The 25,105-nt window shown below is 39.8% G+C and overlaps 1 protein-coding gene across 2 annotated transcripts in view; it reads right to left on the minus strand.

The window, feature by feature from the left end:
* Positions 1-8,137: 8,137 nt before the first annotated feature.
* The window catches only part of LOC121510899 (serine/threonine-protein kinase 32C-like), a 198,051-nt gene continuing 181,083 nt past the window's right edge, over positions 8,138-25,105 (minus strand). For both annotated transcript variants that reach the window (XM_041789241.1, XM_041789242.1), the window contains exons 11-12: positions 17,203-17,270; positions 8,138-14,499 (exon numbers count right to left, since the gene is read on the minus strand). In XM_041789241.1, coding sequence (XP_041645175.1) covers positions 14,310-14,499; positions 17,203-17,270 — 258 coding nt within the window. In that variant the 3' untranslated portion in view covers positions 8,138-14,309. The remainder of the gene's footprint in view (positions 14,500-17,202; positions 17,271-25,105) is intronic.

The raw sequence follows: 25,105 nt of genomic DNA on the forward strand, positions 1-25,105 counted from the left end.
CAGGTGACTTCTAATCAAAATGGATAAATGAAAGGAAATGGGGATGAACAGAGGAATATTGCAGACATGACAACTGTATCATTCCACTAATATAACGTTTTCATTTCTTCTTATTTCCATTTCTATCCAAACAGTTAACTGATCAGTCAGTATTATAAACTACATTTGTTTCAGTATTTTGAAATATTAAAATAAATGTGATAAAAGTTTGTAAATCACAACCAACTGAAGTGATAAAGTCGGCATGTTGCCATTTTGTGATTATTATATTAATCATGATAATTCTGCAAGTAAAATGTTTATAGAGCTTTTCTCATGACGAGCTGAAAGACAGACAGAACCAGAGTAGACTAATAAAATTAACAGAGACGAGAGAATTAAAGAAAAATGGATAGGTAGGGAATTAAACAAAACAATTTAATGTTGTGAAATAAAAGGACCTGAATCATCTAGTCGTACTGACTTTGCAGAGTTCAGATTTAGAGAAACGTTTCTGCTATTCTAGATGTTCAGTCACAGATCCTGGTCCTGAGGAGACTAGGATATAAAAATATTAATGAGCTTAAATTTAGTTTTCATGTTTCGTTTGCTGCTCATAACATGGAGAACGTACCGAGTGATGGATGTGAATTTTGTAGTCCATCAACTTTAAATTGTAGTTTATACACAAAGACCACACGTCATGTCCGTAACATCCGCCTAGGGAAAGTGCGGTCAGATTCCCTAATCACCCCTGTTCTCCTTTCCTACCCTCTTACTCCCACCTTTCCTTGACCCTGTGACATTTTTTACTGGGGTTAAGGAAAAGTGGATAGGAAAGGACTTAGGAGGTATTCTTTTGGACTTTTCGAATGAACCCCTGATCTTTCTTGGGAGAGGAGGGCAGGGAGGACCAACCGAACCTGGGGGCGGGGCTAACTCCCCCCATGACATCATGAAGGGAAAATCTGAGAACGGCTTGTTTCAGCACATTTTCTGAAAGATGGAAAAAGAGAGGGGTGAATGGATTTTTTCTAGCTCTTGGGGTTATTATGGATAGACAAGGGGCAAGTATTTTTGTTAGAAAAGCCTGAAAGAGTGGATTTTGAATAATATGTCACCTTTAGGGTTTTTTTTTGTTTGACTTATTTAAACAGCTGTCTGTACGTGCCATGCTCTTTAATAAATCTTTAGTTTTTTTCCAAAATTTTGAATAACAGGAGAGGAAACATGAAGGTGTAAACAGTTTGAGGTTTCTTTGCCATGATGAAATGGATCTTTCCTTTGACTTTATCTTTTTTATGGTTGATCATTGTATGTATATGATGATGCATTTAAATACTTCACATCATGAACATACAGTATAATGTGAGACTGCTCTGAGCAGCAGTGCTCAAAATTACTACTGTGGTGTAATAAATAATTTGGACATTGGAGCCCGGCGGTCTATGAGATGTTTCCCATAAACCCACAGATGCATCATTTCTACTTTTCATGATGTTCAATTTAATGATCTTGTAAAACCAAAAAAAGGGTAAAAAAAAAAAAAAATAAAATAAATAAGGTGATAAAAAAACAAACAAAAACGGTATGATAAAGAGTATTTCAAGTGTTTGAAACTCTTGGTTGTGTCTTGTGAAGAGACTGGTATGAAATAACTTAGAATTTTACATATTAAAGGTTTAAAACTGTTAATAGTAGTTAGTTGAGGGAAATATCAAGAAAAATCAGCCTTTTCTGTATTTTGCATTAATATTGAGCATCCAGAGTATCTACCAGAGTCCTGAACCAAGTCAGGAACGGGATGGGTTACCTGCAAAGGGTTCTGTGTTTAACAGGTGAAAAATAAAATGAATTATTGATTATTGAATAAAATAGAAATACTCTACATTAAAAACATAAATAAACAGGTGGGTGAGAACAAAAAAGAGAGAATCTTTATTCTAAAATCATCTAAACCATGTTTAACATCAAAACCAGCTACTGACAGCAGTAGCTGTGCTGAAGCCTGAACATCCTAACACTGACAACTACACTGTCTATGAGCTAAAAGATAAAAGATCTCGTTGTTGAAAATATTTTGAAGTATAGTTTCACAACTTCATCTATACAAGGCATTTTATGGAGACAATCAGGATCCTCTGTTTGTTATAGTCTAAAAAGGTTTGACTTTACTCTCAAAATTGAACTTCAACTTTGTTCTAAACATTTTTACTTTAATCTTGAAACTATTAAAACTTTATCCTCAAAATTTCAACTCTTTTCTTGTCATTTTGACTTTAATTTAAAAGTTTACAGCATTATTTTTCCTTCACCTTTGGCCTTAATCCTCTTCCATAAATATTAACCGAACTAACTCAGTACTACTTTATTTTGCTTTAAGTTCTTACGGAGCTGTTTCGACTACCTGGATGTGTCTGGTTGTATAGTGAGCCAGAGGGTAAGGTCAGGTCAGGTATGGGAGCATATTCTGCCTTGTCAGCCTTGGTCTTGTTCTGCTCTGGCCTCCTGATGTCCATTGTCCAGCCCTGCGCCAGGACCGTACCCCATCTCTCCAAGCGTCCTCCCAGCTGCCTCCTCCATGCCAGCCCCGGCATCTAGACAGCCCACCAGGTCCAAAGTGCACCAAATTTCCATAAAAGCGTAGCTGTCAGCTGACCCTTACCCTCTTTGTTCTCCTGAGAACTAGACACTTAAGACATAAAGTCTTTCCAACAGTACCTGAAAATGTGCCAAAGAAAAGACACAAAGGAATCAAGCTGGCATGTGTGGCCATTAGTCAACGTCAAGGCCTGGAGAGCAAGACTCTGAGGTCCTCCAGGGAGTAAACAGTTGGTAAACTCTACAAAAATCTTGTTTTTGGAACTTGATGCCAACACATATTGGTTCTAAACAGAATATTTCATTAAAAATCTTTCTTTAAAAAAAACCTTTTTTTTCAGTATGGGTGATTGAAGCTAAATTTATCCATGGAAAATAATGTTTTTCAGTGGATATTCTACTTTTATCAAGACCGAGGTAGCAGAGTACCTTCGTGTTTGTATGTACCACAGTGATTATGCACAGACTGCAGGTGGAGGGCATGTTGGAGCTGTTTGGAGATGATCAGTCTGTGCTGTGGTTAAACACTTCACTGTCAAACTGAGTTGCATTAGAAATGATGAAACATTTGTCTATTGTCCCTCCAGTTATGTGCTTAGCTGGTTTAGTGCTCAGCCTCTCTGGCTTGTCCTTCACTGCACCATGGCTGCGTCCTCACAGAGCGGGCCAGGCATGGCACCTTCTGCACTTTGTCTGTGCACTTAATTGTAGATAGTGGGTCAGGTCCTAGTGTGTGGTTGTGTGGGCAGATGTGGGTTTGTATTACTGGACCCGTGCAGGGTTCTGGTCTCTACCAACCCTAAAAATGTTAGTCTACCCAGTCTTTTGTTTGTGATCCTCTGAAAAGAAATAATCTGAAGTTCATACAGAATCTGCACTCCTTGTGATGTCACATAAAGTCACGATAATGCCCAGACGTGTGCAGCTGCACCTGTGATGGCACATCCTGGAGAAGAGGAGGACAGGATGGGAAGGAGCTCGTTCAGAAGCTTGTTAAAACTTAGCATTCTTAGTTTAAACGTCCTCTGATGCTTCATGCATATTAGATTAAGACCTAAACACAGCAAAGATGTCACCCTCAAAGGCCTGCCTTTAAATAAATGTAATGTGATGGGATAGGTATAATAAACTTAAAGCGATATTTGGGGATTTTTGAACTTGGGTTGTATGAGGTGCTTGGCTATAGTAGTGGAATTTAGCGTCCAATGATTTCTATGAAAGTTGCTCATGTGGTTATTACGAGCTCAGAGATCCATGGCATAATGGCTGTAGATGGGAACCTTTTATTTGCGTAGTTTAACGAGTTTTAAGTGGGCCAAAAAAATATGTTGGCTTGCCTGTATGCTGTCGAAACGTCGTAAATTAGTGCCTGACATAGAGGAGAAGTGTTTTGTATGTTTTCGACAGGTGAGCTAACCTGACACGCCAGATGGATGTGTTTCGCACATCCATCTAGGAAAGCTTCAATAGGAAACGTTTGAGAAAAGGCAGAGGCTTTGAAAAAAATTCAGTGTGATTGGAGGGTTCTGTCACATCTCTACGGGCCAATCAGAGCAACTAAACACGTGCATAGCAGCTATCGAGCTGCATGTGCGCGCTACCGAGGAATAACGCGAAACATGGCGACTATAGACATGTCAGTACTCGACTTTTGTCATTTTTGAAAAGAAAACAACTCACTGCTGTTCTTTGCTCTTTTTTTAACAAAGAAATGTTTTCAAGTTCTGTTAAAACTTACGCTTTAGCAGCATCCACGCTAAGCTTTTCCACCATAATTGCACCAGCTCTTGCTGCTGCTTGTTCACATCACCTTTCTGCCGTGCCTGAAAGTACTGCCCCTCGTCGCTGATTGGTCCTGTTACTTTCTAACTGGGCCCAAATGGTTCAGATGGGAGCTTTGCAAGATGAATTTGCCAGTGAGAAACAAGGAAATGGGCGTATTCATCTGCTTTGCAAGGTTACAAATATATATTAATCTTAAAATTATGTTTAATGCTGCTTTTATAAGTAAAAAGTATCGTATCGAGTATTGGTGAATCTGGTCCTGTATTTACTTGGTATCAGATCGATATTAATTTTTGCAGTATCGCCCACCACTACTTTGCAGATAAAATGTTCCCATCTACAGCCATTATATCACAGATCTCCCTGAGCTCATGATAACCACATGAGCAACTTTCACAAAAAACACTGAAGGCTAATGCCACTACTATAACCAAGTACCTCAATCAACCCAGCTTCAAAAATCTGCACCGTTTTAGTTTTAATCGTCAGTGTATCTAATAAAACCTCCCCTTCTGGGGATTTATTGCTGCTGATAGAGTGCGCTGCTACTACATGTTGTGTAGAAATGACAGAGATACACAGAGGTACTGGAAGGAGATTTATTTCTTTATCAAAGCAGTTAAAGCAGCATGTTTTTGTTCACACGGAGCAGTTTCAGTTGGTGCAGTAACAAGGCTTCACTGACTCCCCGTAAAAACCTGCAGCACGAGAAACATTATGCAAAATAGGATCACATGGAGGAAAAGAGTGGCATCTTAAATCACTCATCTTCCTTCTGCTCAATTTGTTTTCTCACCAGGGCACTGAGATTCAGACCGTAATCCACAGACATCGACAGTAATGTGATGCCTCAAGAGCATCCAGCGGAGAGGAGGAGACATGCTGCTGCAGGTCAAACACGAGCACAATGCCTTTATTTAAAACACCGAACAGCATCCAGAAGATTTACACAGAGAGAAACATGTCAGAAGGGTCAGCAAGCACGGCCCCATCAGGAAAACCCTCCGATTAGTGTCATACCCTCCTGTGTCTGTCATAATTAGTCATTTACAATGATTAATATAAAGCAGACTGATTTATAAGAAATATCTGAGCTTTCTTTTCCACAAAGACATTCAGTGTTTTTATAATGCAGCAAATTCTGTGTCAGGGTGGCGTTAAAACCCCAGGTCCAAATCTTCTTCCATTGCTGCAGAAACAACAACGCAACATTTGACTTACAACAGAGCATCACACACACACCTGGCTCCACTCATCCAGCACAGGTACAAGCCTGAAGTTTACGAAGCGTTAAGACGATCTACGGGATGCCGGAAGGTTCTGCATATCATCTAAAAATATCATGCCGTCCATATAACACTGGGTTTATACGATTTGTACAGTTTAAAGTTCACAAAACTCACTGTCCAGAAACATGAATGCAGGCCAGGTACAGTCTGTGTCTATAGTCAGGTGAGCACTCGGGTGTGCTGTCACCCAAAGCTTGTACATGCACGGATCAGCCAATCAGGCTCAAGCTCCAGGCTTTGGCAAAAACAAGCTTATACTGTAAAGGTTCATGCAGAAAGAGCACAGGGCGTCAGACTAAAGTCATCAGAGATTTAAATTTGACCACTTTTATATCCCTTCAAGAAGCTTCTTACTCTAATCATGTTAACTGTTTAGAGACGATGTGGGAAATACACTTTTTAACTTTCTAACTTTGAGTGAATGAGAGCAGTGATACCATTATCATGGCTGCAAGTTTGAGCCACAAGGAAGGAGGCAATTAGCCTAGCTTGGCATAAAGGAAGGAAAATCCACAAACAAGAGGGAAAGTGGTGATGTCATAATCCCAAATCTAGATTAAATTCTTTTCTTGTGTTACCTTTTTTGTGTTACTTTATTTTAGGGCTTTTTATGCCTTAATAATAAAGGACAGTGGATAGTCTGGAACAGGGACCAGAGAGTTGGCAATAACGTACAGGGAAGGAGCCACATGTTGGACTTGAGCCCTAACCACTAGTGTACATGGGGTACGACCTAACCGCTAGGCCAACTGTGCCCCTTTAACCATAGAAAGTCATGGATGGACTGTGATGCTCTTAGGTTTATCTTTGGTTGTTTTAGCACAACTGGATGCAGTGTGGACAACATATGAGGATCTTTAATTTCTATTCATATTGATACCCTCATCAATACAGCTAACTAAACTTCTCTGTTGTCAAAACAGCCAACGAGACATTTTTAACAGCAGTGATAAAAGATGAGAAGAGCTTGTTAAAAAGTTAAAAATGTCACTATTCCATCTGTTTTTATACTTAATATTGCTGAAATGACAAGTTTCTTACTCTCAACTGTATTTTTTCAGGTTTCTTGTATAAAACTGATATTTCTGTTTCATTTGAACGCATCAGGACATTGCATTTACATTTGCCTAGAAGTCATTTTACTGAGCTGACCTTGAACACATCACAACACAGCCATCTATCAGCTCAAGTGAGCTAATGAACTTTTATCCTACCAATAAAATAAACAGATTTCAACACTGGATTAATATTTTAATTGAGTGCATTATTCACTTAGAGTAATTTCTTATCAAAGTGCATTTTGGTTTAATTTGATGCATGTTGCTGATAACCTGACATGTGAAAAAGCCTCCCCTAGACTGTGTTTGGGAAAAGAAACTTGGAAGGTGATTGGATGAGCACCCTGTCTCTCACATCTTTACGGGCAAATCAGAGCAACAAAACGTGACATTGTAGGTGTGCGCCGCTACTGAAGAGTAAACTCCATAGAGAACTGCATAACGCGAACCATGGCAATTGTAGACATGTCAGTACACGACTTCTGTCGTGTTTGCAAAGAAAATGCTGTGTCGGTATAGCAGCATCCACGCTAATCTCTTCCGCCATGACTGCACCGGCCCCTTGTCGCTGCTTACTCATGTCACGACTCCACTGCACTGGCCTCTTACTCCTCAAACGACACTGATTGGTCCTGTCAGCCTCTTACAGGGCCCAGTCTGTTCAGATGGGAGCTTTGCAAGACGGATTTGCCAGTGAGAAACACTGAAACGGGCGAAACCATCTGCTTTGCAAGGTTATACACTGATGTGCTTTTTGCTAATGTTGCAAGAACTGATGTTTTTGCAGCAGTAGTAGGATAAAATGACATAGCGTCATAGATAAAACATTACTGACTCATGTTTTGAAAAATACAGAAACAGGTTAATACAGAACCAGTTATCAAACTCCATTCTTAGTATGGAGCTGAGGTCCCAGTCATTCTAATTAATGCTGCCCAGTGGTGCAGAACACCAAGTGTTCTTCATTGCCTGAATTTTTGGGAGGACTGGATATATTCAGCATGGAGAGCAGTGCTGTGGTGTTTCATTTAACCTCAACCCACAAACCTGAGACTCTGGCAAAGAAAAATGACCCTGGATTGATTTTTAGTAGGGAATTGTATGACAATTTGGAGCAGCTGTGTGCACATTTTGGTGGAAGAAAAATAACAGTGGAGAGAAACTCAGAGAAGCAAGCCAAACCGTGTAAGGGGAAATGTCTTAGTGTGCTGCTGAATGTTGAAATAGGAACACAAGAAAACATGACCTCCATTTTTATAGAATGCTTTTGTTGAAGATGACCTTAAAGGCAAAATACAGCGATTATGGCTGCAAACCAATGAATGGACAGACTTAATAGCCTCTGCCTCGGCAGTACAATGTTTCTTTATACACAAAACCATCTGAAAAATCCTGTCCTTGACATGACTGCAAAGCACTAAACTATATATTTCAACAGATTTATTAAGTTTGAGGGTATATCAGATGCTACTGTAGCTTTCTCCACATGGTTTTCAAAAAATGCCCATCCATGGTAACTGTCTGTTTAGTTGCATGGCTGACCCACTGAAACTACAGTGAGAACGCTCAGGAAACACAGGCCCATTGCTAAAGGTTATCATGTCACTATAACCTGTAAATTCCACATAGTCTCTGTAGTGTTTGCTACAACAGTGCATGAACTCATCCAGTAGATCTGTTTCTGGGACAAAGCATTGCCATGAGCAGCTATGAGAAGTCACAACACCACAGGACAACAAGAATTCATGCAGGAATTGCACAGTCACGTGATATGATTTGAGAACACAGTGTAGATTCGCTGCTCACTTTGATTTTATTCTGGGATTTTTTTTGCTACTACTGTGAGGAGTACATTTGAACAATTTCTAAAATGATGTTTTCTAGAATGCGTTGTGTCTTATAAAATCCAGCGGTTTTCCACCTCCAAGATACGCTTCTCTTCATTCATGGCACTGCATTATTAGTGATTAGTGATTAGAACTACAGTCAAGAGTTTGATGTTTTGTGCGTTTCTGTTTCAGTCAATCTGATCTATGCGGATTGTGTTTTGCTGGCAGTGGGCTCTGCTGAAAATAGACTCAATGCTTCAGCTGCTTTAATTAAACTTGAGTGCCACTTCTGGCTCTGGCCAGACAGATTGTGATGCGTGCTATAGAACCACAAAGACTGACTAGAAAGGGAGCATTTTGCTCTGCATTGGCATTGTGTGCAGATTGCTTCGCAGATGGAGTATGTGGAATTTAAGGGTAACACAACTTGACTCCTGCAGTTAAACATTTAAAATAACTGGGAAAGGCCTCTTCATGGTCCAAGAGTTTCTGATGTGAATTGACCACAAGCTACTGCTCTCTAACTTCCTGCTGCTAGTTCAGCTCTGCCCACAAAACCCATTGTCAATGTATACTAACACAAACATTGTCTATAAGACACAATTATTGGAATACAGGCTTTATAACGTGTCTTTAGTGGGATGTTATTGTACCTCAAAAGTTTTGAACCTGATTGACAAACATTTTTAGAGGGTTATTGTCTTCTAGATAGGCATCATGTAAAGGCATTTTTTGGCCACTATGTCACTATGTGGCTTAAAGCGTGGGGCTTTGGCTTTGTAGATGGAAGCTTCTAGGGGATGGAAGCTCTCTTAACCCTCTGGGACAGACCCTGTTATATAACTTTTGAGCCATAAGTTGAGGCCATTTACTTTTTTCCCCTTTTGCAGACTGCCGTTGTGCTGTTCTAAAGATGCCATACATGCCTTCTTAGCCCTTTCAGAGGCTTTTCTAGTGAGCCTGGAACTTGGGTGACTTTCCAGGACATTTGATTACATCCACACCAGTAAGTCCAATGTGGAACATCATTTTTTATCCGTTTTAATTGATTTCCACTTTTTCCTGCTGCTAGCTTAGCATTAGCCACCTTATTGTTTTGTCACATGGGCTGTGACAACCAATGACAGGCACGTCTGACTGGAGAGACCATGGTGGGGATGGCCTGAATAGCTCAAAATAGAGAAAAGCCTGTGATGTGGCCCTCTGTATCTCTGCAGACAGGAACTGCTTTGAACAATGGCACAAATGAAGTCAATACAGAGAAGCAAAATGACTGTTTTTGTAAATATGTGAATACTTTGAAGATTCTTTGTCACAGAATGATTATTTTTTCACTTTTTGATGCCCAAAAGATTGGAGAACAAGTTTGTGCAAAAAAAAGCTTAGTCATCATTGTTTACCATGCATCACACATAAAAAAAATCTTTGAGTCTTAATTTCTGTTAAGTGTTTTCTTTGTCTTTATATTCCCAAAACTTATTTTAAAATTCAATTGACGTAACAACAGCATGCATACTTAAAGCCCTGGCTGTCCTGAAAAAAAAGGATGTTTAGAGCTTGGCTGTTTTACAAGCTTTTTAAAACAACAAGTCTAGGCAAGACAAAACGGTTCAAAAAAGTTTGGGGCTCAGAAGGTTGAGGACAGTTTCTTGGCAGGACACTTTATACTAAGCTAGGCTAACCGACTCTGAGCTCCAGCACATAAAAATGGTATCAATATTCTCCTTTAATTCTTAGTAAGAAATAAAAGAAGTCATATTTCCCAAATGTCTACTTCTAAGTTTATAAGCCCCCCTCCCTACCTGAAATAGATACTTTATACATAATCACACTATGATCATATAAATGATTTTCACTTGCAGAAGGAACACTGACTCTATGTTATACTGGGAAAAGAGACTTACATTCACACACTCAAAGTTCCTTAGAAATGTTAATGCAAATGGTAGAAAAGCTTTGGCATATTCTGCCTACAAGTTGTGCCTGCACACTTGGAAAGAAGAGCCGAACGAAGGGGGCGGAGCTTCACACCGCTCTTCTTTAGCTTCGTATGTCGCAGTCCCACATAAAACTGTGGAGAGATTAAGTACCTATACTGTTGGCTATTTACACGGTTTTCATTTTATTAGGCCTTAGGGTTTAAAGGTGGACTTCTGCTACATGTTCCCAGGTGTTCACACTGGGATTAATGGGGCCACCTTAAATGTAGCACTATCACTATGACGATAAGAGACGAGCTCATGAACAGCTACACGTGAAATACAGCCCCAAAACAAGCTCTAAAGGGGGATGATGAGAGGACTTACGCAGCACTTAAAAAGAGGATGAGTTTAATAGATTTCTAATAGATTCTTAATAGATGTGACTGTTGGTCAGTGTCTTCTCCTCAGAGCAGAGATTCAGAGTCAAACAGAGCACAGAGCTGGGATACTGAAGCTCAGGAAACAACAACAGACACGTGGCTTTAACCTCTGTTCTCCAAAAAATGTTACTACCTTATCATCCTAAAATGTAGAGTTATCATGTTGGACCTAAGATGCATCCATGGCTACAATGTGATTAAAGGGATAGTTTGAATTTTTTTAAGAGGGGTTTGTATGACTTCTTAATGAAGAATCAGAGTGTTTTCTACAGAAGATGACACAGCTATGGACCCTGTGAGCAGAGTTTGGAGCATGCACTTTAGATAGTCTGGCTTGGAAAAACTCATTACCTCTTGAAACTCCTGCAATGAATTTTGAGTATATGTATGGCATGCCTGTAAACAACGACTTTGTGCATGTCTGAGCAAACATATTTGTCTCATTTCTAGTCAACAATATTTCATTTCACTTAATAAAAGCCAACATAGACCTGAAAAGTCCAGGTAAGTTTTTCATTTTAAAATACAAGAGACCAAAGCTCTCAGTTGATTTTATTTGGGAAAAAAAATCCACCAAACATGGCTAGAAAATTACTTGATAAGTCTCTTACAGGAATGCAGTAATCTGATCCTGGTTTCACGTGGTGGTCCAATACCGACTCAAAGTGCTAGATCGAATATCACGACATGAGGACGATCCTTGAGGTCACTCTAAACAGCTCAGTGCTATGCTGTTTGTGCATGCATGCTGCATCACTGTACTAGGTTTTAAAAACAAAGGCTAAGCAGTTTAGAAGTATTTCCTGCTTGTTACTCTTAAAACTACAAGCACTTATGCGCAGCTCATGTTTTGAAGGGTGTTGGTAGAAACACAAAGAGGGATGAAACAAAACTAAATTAAACCAAACTGTTAAGTTTGCTGACTGTGAGAAACTTCCTGTAATGATTTGAAATCCTTTTCTAAGGTGGTAGGACATTACTATAGAGGCTAAAAACTTCCACTGATCACACACCTGATTATAATTACAATTTAGGTAGTGGATTATCAATTTTCTGAGGTGTCTGACATTTGAGACATAATATTACCAACATGAAAAGCCATGCACATGAAATGACTCACTGCTTGGCTGCTTTGCACAAACAGAGCAGTTACACAAGGGTTCACTGTGACAGCAGAGGGCGAGTGATGACATTAAAGTGGTATGCAGATTGTGATCATTTTAGTTTTAATGTTTTTATTCAGTTATTTTAGAAAATTTTTGCTGCGTTACACAAAAGATTCCCAGTTTCATCAAAATTAATGAATTAATTTAACTCTGCGGTCAGATTACACTGGATCAGTATTGGTAGATACCAAAAGCCCAGGTGTCGGATTGTCGCAACACTAGTTTCATGAAATCAGACGTAATTTCAGAATTTCATGAAACTTGACAGACAAATTGTGCTTGCTGCAAGGGCAGACACTATATCCTAAAGAATTTCAATGTTTTGAAATTCGATTATTCTTTGCACTTGTCAGGTGAATGTGGCTCATAATTAAAGCTACGATGTTACTTAGCAGATGCTTTTGTCCAAAGCGACATACATCTGGGCCAGCCATGGCATCAAAGATCTTGCTCAAGGGCCCACACCGGATACTCAGTGTGCCCTGACCAAGATTTCAACACCCAAGCTCCTATAACAAAGTCAGCAGGGTAAACCACTGAGTTATCCAGCTGCAAACTGATAACAAAATCTCGTAATGAAATACTGTTGACGAGAAATTACACAAATTCTTGCACATATTTGAGGGGTTTTTAGTGTAGACATGCATGGTATCAGCTATCTGGTCAGTTATCAAGAAAGACAAACCACAGAAAAGCGACTACATTGTTTTGAAAATAACAAACCCCATTCCTATTGATAATCAAAAATAGAATATTTCTATCCTGGGGATGTATTACCAGGTAATAGGATAAAAAAGGAGCAATCACTTTCCTATAAATGTGTCTTGTTGCTTTAAACTCTTAAAATATTTACTAATATTAAGGTGTGATTTTTTAATCTCTTATTTACTCTTAAATTTGTATAGCTGATTAATTTACCAGTGTACAATTAGAGGGATGACCCCCATCACTGGTCAGATGTCCAATGTGAGACTGCATTGCTGCTGATTATATTATTTGAAATCAAAAAGTTGATGCTCAGAAAATAACAGCCCCTAACTGTCCCTAAATGTTTTGTGAGTCACTTATGGCTTGAACCAGAAAGAAGTTCCCACTTCAACAGCTTTTCTCCCTAATAATGTGAATTTTTACAGAGGTGAAAAGGGTGTTTACTTTTTAGTAAATAGACCTCATAGAGATCTGTTTTTATGGAGCCATGGAGATGTGTGGGGCTGAGCAGTGGGTCTTTCCACGGCTTGGAGAAGTCTAGTGGGGCCACGCTGTACCAGAGATAAGGAGGTAGACCCCAGACATTATCTTGTGTTATTAATTTGATTGAAAGCCCCCTGGTTGTGGACTTTTAATACTGTGCATTTGATATATAGTTGTTAAGTTTAGATCAACTTGACTCGTGTAAAAAAGGTTTGTAAGACTTGCCCCACACAGCTGGTCTTTGGAGGTCCATTTTGGAGGGTGTAGTGAAAGTAAGAAGAAAGTATGCTTTGCTCAAACCTTCATCCAAAGGAGTTCAGAGCTTAGTTTCAATACTAACATATTTCTGTCAATACTTCTGCTGAATCCTCCAAACAGGGCCTGTGCAAACTGCCATATTATTTAGGAACAACATTCACATCAACACAGACGTCATACAGCCTCTAATGAAAAACTCTGGACTATCCCTTTAACTTATACTAATAATAAAGAGAACATGAAAGCGGCGTGTGACTGTGAGTGCATCTCTGAGGTGTAGAAACAGGAGGAGAAACCAACGGTGACATGAAAGAGTCTGAGACAGAAACACAGACTGAGAGCTGCGTGCTCTGAATTATTCAGTCGTCCCCGTCAGATTGAGAACAGGATGGCTGAGAGGGCGTCCCCACCAAAAACCAACAACCCCCACCCCCAACGCCTGAAGGAAAAACTGCTATTGCTCAGGATGTCATCATGCTCGTTCTGCTTGGGATCAACACCTCCTCTACCTTATTTTTCATGCTATGATCTGTAACGTTGCATAGAAGTTAGAGCTTACTCTAGGGCGGACGGACGGGGAAGAAGGCGGGGCTCTCTGCTTCATTCATGCCTATAACCGGAAGGATGCTACAGAAAAAAATGGAGGGGCGATAAATGATGGGGGCCATTTAGGGTCCTGATGTGCGTTACTTTCCTCCTCTGGGCTACGGCAGAGGAGGGAGGAGAGATTGGATCGGTTGGCGTGGCACAGAGAGGCCTGCTAACGTCACTGTGAGGCGATGTGGCGCTAGCTAGCAGCTGCCGGGGGAGGAGCATACAGAGCCGCACATGCTCAGTTTGGAGGAGGACTCCGGCTCTGGATCGGGTTCCGGTTCTGGAGCGTCGTCATCGGTTGCCCCAGCTTCAGCCTCTCTGTCACCGTCTCCGCTGGCGTCGTCTGCCCCCGCCTCGGACTGTCCTTCCTCCTGACGCCTTTTCAACCTGACACAATGGAGAAACACGAATACAATCACACAACAAGCATTTATATGTAAAATTGTATCAAGCCTTAGCTATAGACCTTGTTACCAGAGTCTGATTTTATAGGTCACATATTTTACCCCTTTGAGACAAGTGTATATTGGTCTCAGAGATCCTCAAAACATGCCTGTGAAGTTTGTTGCTGAAAAAACACACTTTGCATGTCTAAAAACCTCTCAATTTCAGCCCTGCTCAGAACGAGCCGTTTCTGTGTGTGTAGCTTTAAATGTTACTAAGCTGTCTGACTCCGCCCCTCTCAGGAAATGGATGTGGTCCTCTCCTGATCCTCGTCTCAGCTGCCAGCTCAGAGGAGGATCAGGAGAGGAGGGCGGGACTTTCTTCCAAGCAGGGAGGGCCAACTGAAGCTGGGGGAGATGCTAACTCCCCACATGACATCATGAGGGGAAAATCTGAGAATGGCTTGTTTTAGCACACATTTTCTAAAGGGGGAGAAAGGCGGTGTTGTGCCTGATTCTTGGGGGGCTTGAAGACAGGCCAGGGGCACATATTTTTGTTAGAAAAGCCTGAAAAAGTGTGTTTTGCGTAATATGTGACCTTCAACTTTTTCAGATACATTAAAATTGTTTTAAGCAACTGTTCATACTCATATTTGCTGATGCACACACGCATGCATGTTTTGCACATACTGCTACATGTCTTGCCATATTCAAACTTATTTCCATGTACTTTTTATTGATCTAATTGTCATTTTTTCATATTTCTTGCACATTCACAATCCAAAGACATACTTATTAAATTGGTAACTCTAAATTATTAGTATGTAGGTGTTAGTGTCTGAGTGACTGCCTGTTTGTCTCTGTATTTCAGCCCCCAGGCTTGGGTGTGACCAGCCTCTCATCAAATAACAGCTGGGATCAGCTGGGACCCCCTGCAATCCTGCACAGGTCAGCAATATAGATGATGGATTGATGGATGGTTGAGATAGGCTTGTAAAGTTCCAAACTTAAAATGTTAATCTGAATATTGACAAAAAAAGACTCTGACTTCCTGCACTCCGTAACATCGTTAAACATGAGATAATAATGATACCGTTAACGATACATCCTCATGTTATATGGCAATCTATTCATTTGTATGCAAACCTAAAACATAACTTATAATCGGACTTTCTGCAACAGACAAAGCTGCTAAATGTGAGAAAATGATGACACAGCCTAACTTTATAATGCTATCTCCTATGAAATATCTACAGGGATGTACACTTGGCCTTCCTGGTCATGAGAAAGATCACAATAGCTACTTGCTTGGCAGTAGTATAATCAGCTGCAGCCGGCTGAATCACGAAACGCTTGCCAAGGTGTAAAACCCTGTCCAATATTTACTCTCTCCAGCTTTTTCCTCAGTCACTCTCTCCTTTTCTCTTCTTAGCTTCACCCCTCACCATCCTCTTTCATGTCTTAACCTCAGCCACTGTATCACACAGTACAGACAGGCTAACTGGCTTCTTTTTAGCTGAAGGCTGCAGTGTGAACTAGTGCCAGAAAGTACTGTGCTTTTGCAAGAGAACCACAACATATTCTTACTGTCTGTTCCAAAGGTCAGATCTGAATTGGGTACAAGATGTTTAGATTTTCTGCTCCCTGTATTTGGAAAGAATTACAGAAAGGTCTGAAACTGACTGAGCTGCTTTTATTGGATGTTTTTAAGAGGATGTTTAATGACTTGGAGGCAGACACATGCAGCTGTAGATGTCCTGTCTGATAGAATTATGATTGTGGGCATTTTGACAGAAAACAGCCATTAAAATTTGTGGATGGTAGTTGTTGTCAACGACTTTGTAACTGTGCTGCTGCCTTTTTTGGTCAGTAGGAGGGAGTTTTTTATTCCCAAAAAGTTATACTTGGTTGAAAAAAGGTAAAACCAAAAATAGTGCTGAAGCAGGCAAACTGGGCGCCATGTGGAAATGGGAAGAACGCCAGTCTCCTCGTTGAAAGTTTTCTGCACTGTTAAATAGACTCTCAAACGTTTGTTTTAGGGTGTTAAAGTAATACAATATTGCTTTAAAGGGAAATTTCAGTATTTTTTTGGTGAATTGTCCGTGTCATGCTGAGAGGCTCTAATGAGCTGGATTTCAAGCCCATAAGTTTGTGAAGGAAACTACTTTGTAACAAATCAGCTCATTATTTATGTATGAGGTTGGAGGTTTGGTCAGGAAGTGTGCATAAAGGTCAGCAGCAGGACGAGACTCTGGAGAGGTCAGAGTCATTACAGTGACATTAGAGTCGGACTGCAGTCATTAAACAGATCATGTGTCTGCTGGGGATCCTGACCTGCAGACGTGCAAGAAAATAAGGCATTATTATTTATTATTATTTATTGTTTTTTTGTCCTACCCACAAGGACATACTAGTATTTTTCTAACATATTTTGGTGTCTAAATGACAGGGAAGTACAAAAAAATATGTGATTTCCTAAAAAATGGCTTCTGACAGCAGCTGTGAAACAGGCTGAAATGGCTGTGGCAATGAATCATTGGGGGAAAATACGCCTGATCAAATAAAAGTTGTTTTCATCTCTAACAAAACCAGCAACTCAACCAAATTCTCATGTAATTTTCTTGGTCTTCCTCTCTGCGTCAGGGTTAAAAGATGAATCAGAATCTGTGTTTTTAGCCGTGTCAGTGCTGGTCTGCTGCTGTCTTACTTCTCACGGTTGAAGATCATGAACTCCTGCTGCACCACTTCAAGGCACTCCTGTAGGTAGTCGTTCTCCTGCAGGCAGAGAACACACAGAACATCATCAACATCATTAAGACGCCCTCATATTTCTGTATGTCAGCATAAATCACTCAGCTGCTTGACCTTCAAGGGGAAATTTTTCCTCATTTCATCTTTCCCCTCCGTCGCTCTTTCTGAACTCGTCATGAATTGTTTGTGAGCTTCCTCAAATTGGATGTTTGGCCCGAGACAAAAATAGAAGCTCATATTTCCGAAAGCACTCGAGGCCATGACAACAGCAGTGAAGGCTTCATAATTTAATAATCTGGGTAATAACACAGCATGAGCACACACATATACACTGCTCCTAACCCCGCTATTGTTGCAGGTACACACTCCTCGCACACGCTGATCAGCGCCGTTAACACGTGGCACACGCCGACACACAGAGCTGACGTTAATAATACTGTCTGAGGTCTTGATGAGTTTCTGATGGGAACAGACTGTTTCTCATAAATACAGAGAGGATTCCTCCTGTTGGTGGTAAATAACAGCTCCACTGTCGACAACAAAACAAGGCACGACGGACAAACGCTCGTGCTCTGTGTGAGAAACAGACTCCTGTTTAAAATACATGTAGAATTCCATTCATTTCACTAACAATGTGATTTTTTTTACCGGAGAATGTATGTTCTGCCATGCTTTTTGTGGTTTAATACCTTTCAGTGTTACACTATTACACAATCTCAATTCTAAAAAAAGTTGGGGCGCTGTGTAAAATCTATGGAAGTGGTACCAATGAAACACAGCTGGAGGAGCATTCTGCAAATAATTGGTTCAACTGGCAACAGGTCAGAAACATGACTGGGTGTAAAAGGAACATTTTAGAGAGGCAGAGTGTCCCAGAAGTACAGATCAAGGGTTCACCATTCTGCAAAAAAAAAAAAAAAAGAAAATAATGATAATAATAATTTCAGAAACAATTTCAGAAAAATGTTCCTCAATGTAAAATTGTGAAGACTTTGAACATCCCACCATGTACAGTTCATCATATCCTCATAAGATTCAGAGGATCTGGAGAAACCTCTGGGTGCAAGAACAAGGTCACTGTCAACATTGAATGCTCTTGATCCTCTGGCCCTCAAGAAGCACTGCATTAAAAACAGGCATGATTTTAAAGGTCACAAATGATGCAAAATATCCTTTAGGCTTTTCTAGAAAAATGTGTGCCCCTGGCCTGTCAACAATCCCCCCCAAGAATTAGAACCCTCCTCCACCTTTCAGAAAATGTGTGCTGAACTAAGCCATTCTCAGATATTCCCCTCATGATGTCATGTGAGGAGCTAGCCCCGCCCCCAAGTTCAGTTGGCTCTCCATGCTTGGAAGAAAGTTCCCCCCTCCTATCCCTATCCTCCTCTCAGCTGGCAGCTGAAAGGAGGATCAGGAGATCCACTTTCATTAAGCCACATCCTTTTCCTGGGAGGGGCGGAGTCAGACAGCTCATTAACATTTAAAGCCACAGACACAGAGACACCTGGATCTCAGCAGGGCTGAAACCGAGGGGAAGCAACACCCCTCAAGGCCCACACAGAAAAGATTCATACTGTCAAATTATTACAGTTTATACCAATAAAATGCCCACAAAATAGCTCTATACAACTGGATTTTCACCAAACAACCTTTGTATACCCTATTTAGTAACTTTGTCACGACTATTTTAGTAAATATTTGCAAATCTAACTCTGACAATCTCAGAGCACACAAAGCCTTGCCCCATGTTAGGAGCCACATGAGCTAGATAACAGCTATTGTTAGGATTAGGGCTGCAAAGGATCATAAATCTCATAGTTTGGATTGGATCACAGATGTTTGTCACAGATTGGACTGTTTTTGATAAATGCAGATACACTTTGAGGGACAAAGCAGTGCTTAACATAAAGTTTCCATACATGATGAAATATTAATATGTCATTGCTGTATAAGACTATAAAAACATTTATAAAAATATTGTATTGTTTGCTGAACTGTATGGGCTGAATTTGTATTCATATCTATAAAGCACATCTCTATGGCAATGTCTCCATTCATCATAGACACAAGCTTGTAGCACTTTTTTGTTCATCTGACTACTCAAAGCCCTTTTTACACCACAGGTCCCATTACACACTCACTCCACATCCACACAAAGGCAAAGGCTGCTACACTATATGGACAAAAATATTCAGACGCCTGATCATTACACCAACAGGGACCATAATGACATTAGAATGACGTCACATGAGTTGGCCCCCTTTCACAGCTATAACAGCCTTTACAAATTTTCAAGTCTTTTTTTTTGGTCAGAATTTGAACCCATTCATTCTGTAGCACATTTATGAGGTCAGGCACTGTTGCTGGACAAGAAGGCCTGGCTCTCAATCTGCGTTCCAGTTCATCCCAAAGGTGCCCACTGGGGTTGAGGTCAGGGCTCTGTGCAGGCCAGTCAAGTTCTTCCACCCAACTCATCACACCATGTCATTGTAGTCCTTGCTCTGTGCTGTGCACTAGGACACAGTCACGTTGGAAGAGAAAAAGGCCTGTTGCCGCAAAGATGGAAGCATAGCATTGTCCAAAATGTCTTGGCATGCTAAAGCATTAAGATTATCCTTCACTGGAGATAAGAGGTCTAGCCAAAACCCTTAAAAACAGCCCAATACCATTATCCCTCTTCCACCAAACTTCACAGTTGGCACGATGCAGTCGGACAGGTAACGTTCTCCCAGCCAAACCCAGGGTCGCCCATCTGACTGCTAAACAGAGATGTGTGATTCATCACTCCACAAAACACATTTCAACTGCTCCACAGTCCAGTGTCAGTGAGTTTTACAGCACTACATCCAACCCTGGGCACTGGACTTGGTGATGTGAGACTTGCATGCAGCTTCAGTGATGGAAACACATTCTATGAAGCTCTGCTGCACAGTCTCGTGCTTAAATTAATGCCAATGGAAGTTCAGAACCCTTCAGCTCTGGAATCAAAGGAGTGTTGGCGACTTTTTCTTTTTAGCCATGAATATGAAATTTCATGAACTGTCTTATTGCAAAGGTGGCATCACAGCACCACACTTGAAGTCACTGAGCTCTTCAGAACGAATGAATTTGTGTCTCAAATGTTTGCACATGGAGACCGCATGGCTAGGAGCTTGATTTTATGCACCTGTGGCAGCGGGTCTGATTGAAACACCTGGATTCAATAATTAACAAATGTGGCCAAATACTTTTGTCCATATAGTGTATGAAGAGTGGCTCTCAGTATTAACCAGCGTTTTTAGCATTAAAGCATTACTCATGATGCTATTAAGGTTACAATTACTGAAAAATATTCTTTAATCGCAAATTCTATTGCCCACTTTAACCACGGGAGGTGGGTTTACATGTGAGCTTCACTTTCATGTTGCAGTCGTAACATCATGAACAAATCAGGTCAGGCTTTCTCTTACCCAGGGAATTTTAGATCCCACAATGTGTCCTTTCCTTGAATGAAAATAAGACAAGCACAGTGTCTTACTGCTCCATGGACAGGCAGAACATCAGTGTGTCCAACACAGTATAGTACCGACACTGAGGGCTAGCTCAAGTTAGCAGCATAGCCGGTTTGCCCATAAGGAGGGTAAAAGGAAGTGCTTTCTAGAGCCAACTCAGACTGTGGGCCCATGGAGGTCAGCAAAATCACAGTCCATTGTGAAGTGAAGATGTGATAATGATATTTTTTTACCTGAATAAAAACCACTCTTATCAAAGCAATAAAAACATTATTTTTATTTGCATATGCTGTAGCACTATAGCCCTTTTTCAAATGTTAACCCCTTTTCTTAAGACAGAATAAGTTTTGTTTTTTTGTTTTTTGTATGTTAACAATGTGGGTGGGCATTATACACTAAACAACCTGGAAAGTTTTGTCAGAATTTATGGCCAGGTCATGAAATGCACATACGCCAGGATGCCAGAAAATAAAGCAGAAAAACTGAACAACTTTAATGGAAGACAATTGAATAAGTGAACATACTGACAAAAGTGGGAGTGGCAAAGATGGCAAAAAAAAGGGGCCAGAAGAGACAGAAATAGCTTAAATGTGGCAAATATGGGATAAAAAGCAGCAAAACAGATCAAAAAGGTAGCAAAAAAGGGTTAATCGACGTAAAAAGAATTGGTAAAAATGGATGAAAGTGGGAAAAAAAATGGAAAAAAATGGGTTGAATGTGGCAAAAAATTTACAGAAAAAGTAGCAAAAAATAGGTTAAATTGGCAAATAGTCAAAAATGGGCCAAAAGTGGCAAGAATTGATTAGATAGGGAACAAAAGTTTTTTGTAATGAGTCTATATAATATATGGGTTTCACTTTCAGAAATAAGTTACAAAAAATATTGAACTTTTTTATGATATTCTAATTTTTTAAGATGTACCTGTAAGTAGCAAAAAATAATTAGAAAAATGGGTGAAAGTGTCAAAAATGGGTTTGACATGGCAAAAAAGTGTTAATGGTGGCAAAATAGTGCAAAAAGCAGCAAACATTGTTTAAATGTGTAAATAAGCAAAAAAAAGTGGCAAAAAATGTTTGACAGTGGCAAAAATGACTGAAAGCAGGCAAAAAACTTGTTGTTAAGTGTTGTAAATGTGACAAGAACTTACAGAAAAAGTAGCAAAAATTGATGAAATTTGGCAAAAAAGTAAAAAAAATTGCCTAATGTGGTAGAAATCAAAAGAAAGTGGCAAGAAGTTGGTTAAAATGGCAAAAAGAAGTGGCAAAAATTGTTGGAAAAAGTGGTGAAACGGGTTAAAACGTAGCACGAATCAATAATGCCAGCATCAGAACCCATTAATAGCTTGACAAACTTTTCAGCTCCGAAATGAGGTAACTGTTAGCCAGGACGCTAGGACCAATGCTACTGATCCAACACACATAGATTGACACTATCACTACGTTTCTAGCTGAGGAGGGCACATTCTCCAGGTTTTTCAGCGGTCAAGCTAATTCTGTGGGCGGGCCTGAGCATAGCTGACAGGACTGACACACGCCTTGCTGCACTGAAGTACCAAGGAAGGTGGAGAGGGTCCACTATCAGGCCAGCAGTGGGTTTGTTGTGCTGAATTTGGCTGTGTGTGAAAATTACTCAGAATGAAAGACAGCAGGTTTAAAATATCATTTTTGGACATTTTGAATCAACTCAGAACCATAAGAATTAATATTTGCAGTTCTGATATGATTCTATTTACAACCATCTTTATACATATATTTGGTTACATTGTGTTTTTACAGTAGAAATATTAAATTCTCTAACAAATAAGCCTTTAAAAGGTAAGCTGTCATATCAAACTTAGTCATGAATATTTTTCAGCATATAAAATAAAGCCTCTATTAATATCCTTTTTCCTTCATCTTGTGTAGGAGGGAAAAAAGCTCCTTGGATGTGAGGTATTCCTTAAATTTCATAATCCTCTGTTGTTGTATAACAAGTTTGACATTTTTGTAGAAACTCTTGCAGGATTAATCGTCCTTCCTCCTCCAGCAGCATAATACACAGAGTGACGGTAACTGTTTGATCTCTGTACTGTAATCACTGTACATCCTGCATGCCTGCAGCGAGGAGACTCGTACAGTGAGTCTCTCTTTATGTTCATGACGTTATTCATGTTGTCTGCTGAGCCGAGATAATTCAAAACAGCCAAGAAGAAAAAGATGCTCCTCCACTCTAAAAATATACAGATTGACAGGAAGTGACAGAGCGGAGAGGAAGGTAAACCTGAGCTGCATTATTATCCAGCTGTCCTGTCTCCTCATGTGTGCTCTACCGGTGAGTTACACCACGACTGCACACAGCGGGTTAGTATTTATAAGTCATGTGAGTGTGCTGGTGGAAATAACACTAATCTGATGTATAGGGATACTGAGATCACATTAACATGGAAGCAATAAATCACAGCATCCCGGTATGATGTAAACAAGCCTTTTAAATGGGACTAAAAATAACTCTCTACCATCAAAGAGAATAAAAGCCTTTTAACAGATGATGTGACATCTTGAATTCCACCTTCATCCCCATGGCTCTTCACAGTCCTCCTCCTCAGCAGAACACTCTGCTTCTAACACTGGGCTATCCACACTGCAATTTCTTTTCCTGTATCTTAAGATTTAATAAAAAAGATGATGCAGATTAAAATATAATCTGAAGAATATGACTCTCCCCTTCTCTTGAAGTCCAACACTGCTGTTCTCATCTGAAAAGTGCAGTTTTAGCATTTCTGAATCTGCCCTTGCTTTTTGCAATTTGGTTATTTGATTTACAAAGACATCCTATTTTGATACCTGTGGTTGATTTCTATTTGTCAAATCAGTATTCTTCAATTGTGATTAATTGATGAATTTTGATAGTCAGCTGGGATTAAACACAGTTTTAAGTGCACGATTAAAGGTTTAAACCCTAAATCCATATAAACAATGTGATGCAGTGCTTACCAGTTTTAAGATTTAGAGATCAAAATGTAGTGTTTAACACTGTAATGAAATATATACAGGAGGGCATGTACAAAATGACCCACTGACATTAAGTGATCCTCAGTGAATGTGACTGATTTTAGTTTGTCTTTCTCTGTGTAAGAAACGCAGACATGGTTAACAACGACATCTTTGCCCCTTCTTCTTCTTTCTTTTTGCATACTTGTCACACTTAAATGTTTCAGATCATCAGACAAATTTCAATATTAGACAAAAACAACCCAAATAAATACAAGAATGCAGTTTTTAAATGATGATTTCATCTATAAAAGGAAGAATCCATCCAAAGGTACCTGGCCTTATGAACAAAGTCTAGACTGTAAATGAGTCTTTCAGATCACTGTGGATGAATTTAGGCCAACTTGTCTTTGCACAATTGTTTTAATTCAGCCACATTGGGGGGTTTCAAGCCTGAACGGCCTGTTCATCAAGGTCATGCCCAGCATCTTAATCAGAGCTAAGTCCAGACTTTGACTGGGCCACTCCAAAATCTTCTTTATAGAAGATATTTTAGGCCTCTCAGAGCTGGATTTGCTGGTGTGTTTCAGGTCACTGTCCTGCTTCATAACTCAACAGTGCTTGAGTTTGAGGTCAAAAACAAATGGCCTGTCATTCTCCTCTGGGATCAGTTAAGGCAGTTGGTCCAGGTCCTGAAGCAACGAAGCAGCTCCAGACCATCACACTAGCACCACCATGTTTGACTGTTGGTAATGATGTTCTTTTATGAATTTTGTGTTAGTTTGGCGGCAGAAATAACGGGCCGCACACCTTCCAAAAAGTTCAACTTTTGTCTCGTCAGTCCATAGAACATTTTACCAGAAGTCTTGGTGATCATCAGGATGTTTTTTGGCAAATGTAAGAGGAGCCTTTGTGGTCTTTTTGGTCAGCAGTAGGGATAAATGATTTGGGAAAATAATCTAATTGCGATATTTTCCTCAAGTATTGCAATTGTGATTTGATATGCAATTGTTTCACAACATAACTTTATTTATATTATGTTTTACCAACAAACACAAACAATAAAACATTCTATAACAAACAGATACAACTAGAGCTTAACAAGTTTGAAAAAACATCTAATTCTGATGATTTTGGCTCTTTTTTGCAAATTGGATAAGAACTGATGTATTGAAGGGAGTTATACATTTTATGTCATCCTCATATTTAATAAGAAAAACATACAAAAAAGTAGGAATTTTGGAGACTATTCTAAAAAATTGCCTGTGGATGATTGCATGATGTAATGCAAAAAAATCTCTGCTGCAAAAAAAGCTGTAAACTGGTATTATGAAACAAACTTATGGTTAAAGAAATATTGCACCTTCTGCAATTTGAAAATTGAAGCAGGCCATATTGC

Source organism: Cheilinus undulatus, linkage group 6 (assembly GCF_018320785.1).
Source record: "Cheilinus undulatus linkage group 6, ASM1832078v1, whole genome shotgun sequence".
Lineage (NCBI taxonomy): Eukaryota > Metazoa > Chordata > Actinopteri > Labriformes > Labridae > Cheilinus > Cheilinus undulatus.